We start from the raw sequence: 10,838 nt of genomic DNA, 5'->3' as shown, positions 1-10,838 counted from the left end.
CAGCAGCTTTCTAGTGAGTGTTTTATCTCCCCTCCGTGCTGTATTCCCACGTACATGTCTCAGTACTGCTGTATAATGTCCTCCATGCTGCTTCTGACCATGTGCTACATAGAGATGGGAAAGCAGGAATCCCTCACATCTGTGTGTGGGAGATGACATGACATATTCTCAATCTACCAGCGCTGAGGCAAATAGTCTTAAGAGGAAAAAAATCCTGGTAAAAAAAAAAACACCAACAAAAAAATATGCAGGCTACAATAACGATCAGCGTTATACATAATTCACCCATTACCTCATTTTTAGTGACGTTGGGATAAGTGATTCTCCATTTAAAAAGTGAACTCCTTTTTATAAGCTTCATACGAGTTGATGGATTGTTCAGGATCCTAGGAAAGCTGGGTTAATTTAAAAAAAAAAAAAAAAAAAAAAAAAAGTAGTATCTAAATCTGCCTGCATATTGTCAGTCACTGAAAATTTCAACACAGGTAAAATATATCGTTGTACTTTTTTTTGTTCTTTTTCTATTATTATTATTATTATTATTATTATTATTATTATTACTATATATTCTACCTGTTCGAATTTTCAGTGACTGACAATATGCAGGCAGATTTAGATAGTTACTTGTGTATTTTTATTTATTTTTTTTTTAACTAACAATTTTTAATTTTTATTTTTGAAAATTCCAAGAAACTAATTTTAAATGTCTGAATATTTAAACTTAAACAAGGAGACGTTCATTTTATATACTGTACTTCCCCGGACATGCTGGGAGTTGTGATCCACATATTGACAGGGAAGGTTTTCTCCTCTATTCCAGCATTCGAGTGGTTAAGGGGCTTGTCTGCTGTAATTCAGGGGGGTCACGATTAGATCAGGAGGAAACTTCAGACTCTGCAGGAGAACCACATCTTCCTAGTTAACAAGTATTGAATCATCTGGTGGGTGGATCAGCTGACCGGATTAGGTTGTGGATTTCTCATCAGCTCTGGGGTTGTGGAATCCACTTCCTGCAAAGCAGCTGAGATGATGGGGGTGGTGGTTGTGGGGGTCAGCCAGGCCCCTCTGTGCGCTCTCGTCATGGACTTGCACCAGCACGTAATGCGCTGCTCGTCAGATGCGGGGGCCACTCTGTGCACAAAGCGCTGCACCCTCGGGGATTTCGGAGGCAGGATACGGATGTTACATTGTTTCAGTTTATTGATGACTTTTACTCTTTTGGGTCCAGGCAGTGATGGCCGCTCACACAACCTGCGTGTCACATGCCACCGCTCCGTCCTTGTCACCCGTATCCCCATCATACGGCTACAGTCACTGCGGTTTGCACGCTGCGCCCCCTCTTGTTTCCACAGCCGCCCGCCCCCGTGTCTGGGCGTCTAGTTTGTGACCACGGGACTTTTCCAACCCCTTTTACTTAGAAGTGCGTTGTTTTGTGGTTAAGATGCATCTGCTCGGAGGAAGTGGTGGGAAGGGTGAACTGGGGAGCGACGCCAAGAGGAGCAGGGGATGAGGATGCACAATTGTGAGCTCAGTCATGATGAAAAATGGGGTATGAAGGTGGAAAGAGGGGTCTGGCCCATGCTGGATATTTAGGGGGGGTATTCAGAATCCGCCTGTGATGTACGGGGTCAGATCAGGTTTCCTATATTTTTCTGGGGATTACACAGAATCTGTAGAAGAGGTTTGTCACCTCCAACTTTAGGACTTGCAAAACTACAACTCCCAGCATGTCCTCGTGACATTGGGCAGGCTGAGCGTTGTCTTGCAACTATTTGGAGTGTGCTCAGGTTAGTCTACTGCCTTAGAAAAAACCGCATTAGACCTGATGAGTAAGTGTAAAACCTGCACATAAAGAAACGTGGGGGACCTGACTCCGGAGTACATAGAGAAATGAGGGGGACAACCTGACTCCGGAGTACATAGAGAAATGAGGGGGACAACCTGACTCCGGAGCACATAGAGAAATGAGGGGAACAACCTGACTCCAGAGCACATAGAGAAACGTGGGGGACAACCTGACCCCAGAGTGCATAGAGAAACGTGGGGGACCTGACTCCGGAGCACATAGAGAAATGAGAGGGGGACAACCTGACTCCAGAGCACATAGAGAAATGTGAGGAACAACCTGACTCCGAAGCACAAAGAAATGAGGGGAACAACCTGACTCCAGAGCACATAGAGAAACGTGGGGGACAACCTGACCCCAGAGTGCATAGAGAAACGTGGGGGACCTGACTCCAGAGCACATAGAGAAATGAGAGGGGGACAACCTGACTCCGGAGCACATAGAGAAATGAGGGGGACAACCTGACTCCAGAGCACATAGAGAAATGTGGGGAACAACCTGACTCCAGAGCACATAGAGAAATGTGAGGAACAACCTGACTCCAGAGCACATAGAGAAATGTGGGGGACAACCTGACTCCGAAGCACAAAGAAATGAGGGGGACAACCTGACTCCGGAGAACATAGAGAAATGTGGGGGACAACCTGACTTCGGAGCACATAGAGAAATGTGGGGGACAACCTGACTCCAGAGCACATAGAGAAACGTGGAGGACAACCTGACTCCGGAGCAGTCATCTGCCTGGTTGCTTTTGGAGATGACAGAACTGACCTTTCATGATATAGGGAAAGCTGGGTTACTACCTCCTTTTTTAATGTAGGTTCTATTTAAGAGTTGATCAGAACCACAAGCTTTAACCTCCTTAAAGGGGATCTTTTAGAGCTTAAACATCTCACACAAAGGCCAGTGGTGCAAAATCCTGCGCTGGCCTTCTACCTCTGGTGCAAAAGCCCTCTGCTTTAAGCTGAGGAAAACCTGGAGGGGTGATCCCCATTTGTGTTCCCCCTTTGTGGGAGTCACCTGGATGGTTCTAGAAATTGCCACCGGAAAATTTGGGACTCTGGGTATGCTGATTTCTGAGCTGGAGAACTTTCACCGCGAGTCAAGTGACAGCACGATTGCATCACTATTCCATGTAAAGACTGCAGTCACCATGATCAAGCAGAGCGGAAAGTGTCTTCACGGATCTATAAATGGTCTATGATGATTTGCCTTCTAGGGAAGGGAATACTACGAGATCCAGGGCCACGGTGACTGCAGGGTCACTTTATTTTTAGGAAGGACTTTTTCTACAAAATGCTGAGTTCATGTTAATCGTCACTTCCTTGGTTATTTGGGTGCACGTTCTGCTTTAGTCAGTCAGATACCCTTTTTTTTTTTTTTTTCTTGGATTACATTGATGTTCTCCAAGAATAGGGGATGGAACATATGGAGAAGGGCTGACTCTCCTCGATAAGGGAAGGATCGTATGGGAAAGGATTGTCTCCTCAACAAGGGAAGGAACGTATGGGAAAGGATTGTCTCCTCGATGGAGATGGAACATATGGGGAAGGATTGTCTCCTCGATAAGGGAAGGAACGTATGGGAAAGGATTGTCTCCTCGATAAGGGAAGGAACGTATGGGAAAGGATTGTCTCCTCGATTAAGGGAAGGAACGTATGGGAAAGGATTGTCTCCTCAACAAGGGAAGGAACGTATGGGAAAGGATTGTCTCCTTGATGGGGATGGAACGTATGGGGAAGGGATTGTCTCCTCGATGGGGATGGAATGTATGGGGACTGGTTGTCTCCACGAAGGGGGAAGGAACCTATGAGGAAGGGTTGTCTCCTCAAGTCCCTGTACCAGTGCAGCATGTATGGTCCATAGTTTGTAGGGAAGAATATATGACAGAGTACACTATGGCGGTCATATTCTTCCTGAGATCTGGATGTATAATTTGGCAATTTCTGGATTATGTAATGTGTAACAGTATGGAGATGTGTAGTGACTCACTGTCCCACACAACGTGGCGTCAAATGTATCTGGGTCACCTGCTGTCTATATAGAACATGAATCAGTCTGAATACAGTGTGATATTCTAGGATGCCATACACCAGGGCGTCCGCTGCATGTAATGTACGGCTCGGATACATGTGCTCTCGGGAACACGCTCATGTCCTTCCGGTGCTAATATTAGGATTTGGGTGTGTTCAGGTCTCTGCCTATTCCCTGTACAGGACTGCAAAACATAACCCGACTCTTTACCAAACTAGGACCACTTGTGGGGTCTACTAGCCTCCGGCACAGTTGGTGTGGGTTGATTCTAACGTGGTATTAATTTAATTATTTTTATTTTTTAGGACCGAAACCTTGACTGGTTTCCTAGGATGAGGGCCATGTCCCTTGTAAGCAGCGACTCTGAAGGTGAACAGAACGAATTAAGAAATCTGCAGGAGAAGTTGGAGTGCACCATGCGTCTGGTGACCTATTTGTCCAGCCAGCTGAGCGAGCTTAAGGATCAGGTGAGAACATCTGGGAAAAGCTCGGGTCTTCACACACTTTTTGGCCGACAGCCGTTGTTCTTGGAAAGAGTTCTAAGTGAACTGACTAACATCTAAGGGGAGAAAGACCATTTATTGACCAGGAGTTTGCTGTTTCCTTCCTCAAGGAGAACTTTGTGTCCTCTGAAGAACCAAACCAGCTTTCAGACTTTTCCTTTTAGGATGTAGATCTCTGGCTTTGGTATAAAACAATTACCGTAATTTTCGTTTTATAAGACGCACCCCAAATTTGGAGAAGAGGGGGGAAAAAATTTGGTCAGTCTTATAATCCGGTGGTGTCTTACTGGAGGGGGCGGCAGGTGGTGCGGGGGGTCACAGGAGGCATGGGCCGTGCTGGAGTAGGGCGGTGTAGCGGGTGTCCCAGATGCTGAGGTAGGAGGAGCGTCCAGAAACTGTTCGCGGTGCGGGTTTCTAAGAAATGGCGCCCGCAGTCAGTGCATGTGCAGATGGCGCTCTCTGCTCAATGACAAGCCGAGATCTCATCTGCACACGCACCACCTCTGGGTGTCCTTTTCCTTAAGTCCACTAGATCAGTGGGCCAGAGGTGGCTTGTGCGTAGATGTGTCCATCTGTGCACGCGCCGACTCCAGGCGCTAATATTTGAAGCCCACACCGCCAATACTTTTTCCTTATGGCGACCCCCGCCTCAGACTACAGCAGCACAGCCCCACCACCACCCTCGGCATCTCCTGTGATCCCCTCTCCACCTCCTCCAAGCTACATTCGGATTATAAGACTCACCCCTCATTTTCCTTCCAGCGCGTCTTATAATCCAAAAAATACGGTAGTTCGTCAACTGTCGCAAAACCAAATCTGTCAGTTGTAGCTACCATGGCATGAAGTCTTCTCCTTAACCAACAGTTGGCCATCCAAAGATCCGCATCAATAGTCTTCAGTCTTTGGCTACCCACCTGTTGTAAGAGTATGTCTGCCGAGGTGTACTTCAGCTGGAGGCCACCGGTCATGGCCACCTTTTTTCACAAATGACAATGACCTAATGCGGCCAGTCGTGATCAATGTGTTCTTTCTGATCCACAGATGACGGAGCAACGAAAGCAAAAGCAGCGGATCGGTCTCCTGGGGCAGCCGGCTCATCTAAATCTCAATCCCCAGCAACCGGCATAATGACTTGGTCCAGCGTGGCATCTGCTCCTCTATCCCTGGCAGTGTTTTGGGTGACATTGTACTATTCGAGCCCATTCCTCTCCTTGTCCACCGCTACTACTGCCACCACCATCCTACCTGGTGGCATCCAACATTGGAAGTCTAGTGCCAAATGCTCCCGGGAAGAAACTGACTTTGCACTTGAGAATCTATACGACAAATTGACTTTAGAGAAGAGAAAGATCATTTTATACTTAAAGGATTCTATTTATGAGAATTTACTTTTCCTTTTTTTTTGTAATTTATGACGTCTGTGTGTTCGGACCACTGTGTATTATAATGCTGTAGTACCGTGTGTTGGGGGATCTCCCTAATCTCAGCCCCGTCATTTCCTCATTAGAAGAAAACCCCTCCTTGGGTGCACCCCTCATGGAGACCGTGATGCCCCAGGAGTGACCAAACCAGCGCCGCTCCTGTTTGTGTCCCGGGGTTCTGGTTACACATCGGTTATAGACTGGTCTACCGTCCCCAGCAGGCATGCCACATTTTGGACCCTTCCACCCCCACTCGTTGGGGTGGACATGCGCCATCTCTTGACTCTTTACCCAGTCGCCCTGTTTTGTACACATTCTTTGTTTCTTGACACATGGACGCTGCTCCTCCCAGTTTAATGTGTATGTTTGACATTAAAAGAAAATGAAGCAGAGCCGTGTCTGATCCCTGGTGGTATAGTGCGAGTCCAGTAAACGGTGCAGTAGAGTCTCATTGAAATTCATTGCAAGAGCTACCATAGAGTGCACTGGTGCATTGCAGCATTTTTACACTGCTCATCCTGAGCCTCCTGGTTCACACACTAAATGCTATAGTTATAGTATCGACTGACCAGTAATGGTGCACTTAAAAGGACTTTTTTGGTTGAAATTGCTAAAAACCAGCACATTTTTATCACAAAAAGCCCTGAAATCTATTAATGCAGGCTGATACGATCTCTAACAGTTTGATATCTAATCTGGCTCTGCTACATTAGTCACTTTGAGCTGTTGCGGCGGTGATCGCACCACCTCCTCTCGCGCCACCTCTGGTGTCTGACCTTTTTTAGATCTTTTTTTTTTTTTTCTATTTTGTGCGGTTTCTTTCTGTTATGTTTTGATGCAGACTCTTGGAATTCCCCCCCCTTCCTTCCTCCTCGTGCTGCTGCCGCCCTCCGTCTTGTCTCATTTGTAAAACCTCACATTGAATTCTGCGCTGAGGCTTCCAGACGAGCGGCTGTAGGTGTGAAGGGGCAGCCGTGGCCTCAAATCTAGGCTTTCAGTCCTTAAAGGGGCACGAAGCCTAACATCTGATGTCTGCTAGCAGAGCAGCTGATCTGTCATATGTCATGCTTCCACTGCCAGGAACGTCCATAGTAGTGGTCATGTAGTCCTTCCTGTCACTGAACCACATCAATTAGTGATCATTAATGGATGATATCAGAGGGAAATGAACAGTATTCACTTTTTCCATAGTCACTGTCTGGCTGATACCACAGAGCAATAGAGATGATGGAGATATTATTTTTTTTCTCTCCATGCTCTAAAGCATGAGCCAGAATATATTTTTAAATATTTTTAATATTTTTTTAATTTGAATTTACTTCATTAATTAAAATATATAAAAAATTAAATATATTAAGGCTGATGCTGTAGAGCATTAGAGAGAAAATATATTCTCTCATGCTCTACAGCATCAGCCATAATATATTTTTTCAAAATTTGAATATATTTTAAATTATTATATTTAATAAAGTATATTAAAATGTATTACATTTTATTATGGCTGCTGTAGAGCATTAGAGAGAATATATTTTCTCCCCAATGCTCTACACTGAAAATATTAAATATATCATGGCTGATACTGTAGAGTCTACAGTATCAGCCATAATATATTTAATATTTTTAAATATATAATGTATGTGTGTGTATGTATGTATGTATGTATGTATATATGTATGTATATATGTATGTATATATATATGTATATATATATGTATGTATATATATATATGTATATATATATGTATATATATATGTATATATATATATATATATATGTATATATATATGTATATATATATATGTATATATGTATATATATATATGTGTATATGTATATATGTATATATATATATGTGTATATATATATATATGTATATATATATATGTGTATATATATATAAAAAAATTGTTTAAAAGAACAGAGAGTCCTCAGTGGTTGATACCACTGAGGACTCTCTGTTCTTTTAAACAATTTTTTTATCTCTACTGGCTAACACGGTACAAAGATATATTTTACTTGTATATATATATATGTATATATATATATGTATATATATATATGTATATATATATATGTATATATATATATGTATATATATATATGTGTATATATATATATGTGTATATATATATATGTGTATATATATATATGTGTATATATATATATGTGTATATATATATATGTGTATATATATATATGTGTATATATATATATGTGTATATATATATATGTGTATATATATATATGTGTATATATATATATGTGTATATATATATATGTGTATATATATATATATGTGTATATGTATGTATGTATGTATGTATGTATGTATGTATGTATGTATGTATGTATGTATGTATGTATGTATGTATGTATGTATGTATGTATGTATATAATATTGTGAGGTAGCGCGGTCGGCTGCGCAGCAGAAGACACGGGATCCAGGCATCAAGGTTCACAGCACACGGTGTTTAATGTCCAAACAAAAATCCACAGCAATATACATGTCTCTCCAGCAGAGACTCAGGGAGTTGTGATCACTCCCTCACACCCAGCACACCTGCCCCTCGTTCCTGTTTCCATTTAACCCTTCCTTCAGCCTGTAGGGAAACAGCATTAACCCTAGAGTGGATTTACTTTCTATCATGGAGTGAGCACAACCGGGGCGAGACATACCGGCCGTCATAGATAACCCCGGTCACAGTCTCACATACCCCCCCCCTCAGTTCAAGCGAGCGGGGTTGAACTCCTGCCAGCAAACACGGGCCGCGGGACAAGGCATCGGCGTTGCCCTGCAACCTACCGGCCCGGTGTTCAACCATAAACCGGAAGTTCTGCAGAGAAAGGAACCACCGGGTAACCCGGGCATTCCGTTCCTTGGCGGACCTCATCCAGACCAGTGGAGAGTGATCCGTCACCAAGCGAAACTGCCGTCCCAGCAGGTAATAGCGTAGGGACTCCAAGGCCCACTTGATCGCCAGGCACTCCTTCTCCACTACGCTATAATTCCGCTCGGGAGGGGTGAGCTTCCTACTTAAGAAGGTGACGGGGTGTTCCTCCCCCTGAACCACCTGAGACAACACTGCCCCCAGGCCGACCTCTGAGGCGTCAGTCTGTACTATGAACTCCTTCCGGAAATCAGGGTGTACGAGAACGGGCTGTCCGCACAGGACCCCCTTCAGGGCCCGGAAGGAGTCCTCGGCCTGCGGAGTCCAGCGCACCATGACGGACTTCTTGCCTTTGAGAAGGTCCGTCAAGGGGGCTGATAGTCCCGCAAAATCCTTTACAAACCTCCTGTAGTACCCCACGATACCCAGGAAGGCCCTAACCTGCTTCGTGGTCAGGGGTCTAGGCCACTTCTGGATCGCCTCAACCTTGTTAATTTGGGGCTTAATCACTCCTTGGCCTATCACGTAGCCCAAGTAGCGGGCTTCCGTGAGTCCCAACGCACATTTCTTGGGATTGGCTGTCAATCCGGCTGTTCGAAGCGCGTCTACCACCGCTTGTACCTGTTCCAAGTGGGTCTGCCAATCGGAGCTGTAAATAATGATGTCATCAAGGTACGCTGATGCATACGCCTGGTGGGGTTCCAGCACCAAGTCCATCAACCTCTGGAACGTGGCCGGAGCGCCATGTAACCCAAAAGGCAAGACAACATAGTGGAAGAGACCCTCCGGCGTAACAAAAGCGGTTTTCTCCTTGGCGGACTCCGTCAGTGGCACCTGCCAGTACCCCTTGGTCAGGTCGAGCGTGGTAAAATATCGCGCCTGTCCCAGCCTATCAATCAGCTCATCCACCCGGGGCATGGGGTAGAGATCGAACTTGGATATTTCGTTCAATCTCCGGAAGTCATTGCAGAACCTTAAGGAGCCATCGGGTTTTGGTATTAGGACAATGGGACTAGCCCATTCACTCCGGGATTTTTCGATGACCCCCAGGCGTAGCATTGTCTTCACTTCTTCTGATATGGCTTGTCTTCGAGCCTCCGGCACGCGGTATGACTTCAGGCGTACCTTCAGGTGGGGCTCGGTGACAATGTCATGTCGTATCAGACTGGTCCTACCCGGCAACTCGGAGAAGACATCGGGGTTCTGTTGAACCAGCCATCTGGCCTCTCGCCTCTGTTGCTTGGTGAGAGTTTCTCCGATCCTTACTTCCGGTTCGTCCTCTCCGGAGGTCGCTGAAGCCGGGAGTGAACGACCCGAAGAGGAGGGAGATGGGGGAAACTCAACCATCAGGCTTTCCCGTTCCTGCCACGGTTTTAATAGGTTGACATGGTATATTTGTTCAGGTTTCCGCCTACCGGGCTGCAATACTTTATAGTTGACCACCCCGACTTTTTCCTTTATCTCGTAGGGGCCTTGCCACTGAGCCAGGAATTTACTCTCCGCCGTGGGGATTAATACCAACACCCGATCCCCGGGTTTAAAGGTCCGCACGGTGGCTTGTCTATTATAGCGGCCGCTTTGCGCGGCCTGAGCCTCCTGTAAATGCTCCTTCACAATTGGCATGACCGCGCTTATGCGGTTCTGCATTCCTAAAATGTGTTCAATCACACTTTTATGGGGGGTGGGCTCTTGCTCCCATGTTTCCTTTGCCAGGTCCAACAATCCCCGGGGATGTCGCCCGTATAACAATTCAAAAGGCGAAAACCCCGTGGATGCCTGTGGCACCTCTCGGATGGCAAACATCAAATAGGGAAGCATCATATCCCAGTCCTTCCCGTCTTTGGAGATCACCCTTTTTAGCATGGTTTTCAGGGTTTTATTGAATCGTTCTACTAACCCATCCGTCTGAGGATGATACACAGATGTACGCAACTGCTTGATCTGGAGTAGCCGGCATAGTTCTTTGGTCACTTTAGACATGAATGGGGTCCCCTGATCCGTAAGGATCTCCTTGGGCAACCCCACCCGGCAGAACACAGAAAACAACTCCCGAGCTATAAGCTTCGCCGCAGTATGTCTGAGAGGTATCGCCTCTGGATACCGGGTGGCATAGTCAACGATCACTAGGATGTGTTGGTGCCCTCG

The 10,838-nt window shown here is 45.5% G+C and overlaps 1 protein-coding gene across 1 annotated transcript in view; it reads left to right on the top strand.

Moving 5' to 3' along the window:
* ITPR1 (inositol 1,4,5-trisphosphate receptor type 1) overlaps window positions 1–6,194 on the top strand; it is a 120,504-nt gene extending 114,310 nt beyond the window's left edge. The window contains 3 exon segments of the mRNA XM_075322063.1: window positions 968–1,098; window positions 4,186–4,347; window positions 5,425–6,194. Coding sequence (XP_075178178.1) covers window positions 968–1,098; window positions 4,186–4,347; window positions 5,425–5,511 — 380 coding nt within the window. The 3' untranslated portion in view covers window positions 5,512–6,194.
* The last annotated feature ends 4,644 nt before the right edge of the window (window positions 6,195–10,838 follow it).

Source organism: Anomaloglossus baeobatrachus, chromosome 8, assembly GCF_048569485.1.
Source record: "Anomaloglossus baeobatrachus isolate aAnoBae1 chromosome 8, aAnoBae1.hap1, whole genome shotgun sequence".
Classification (NCBI taxonomy): Eukaryota; Metazoa; Chordata; class Amphibia; order Anura; family Aromobatidae; genus Anomaloglossus; species Anomaloglossus baeobatrachus.
This window is presented reverse-complemented; position numbering and strand designations above follow the sequence as displayed.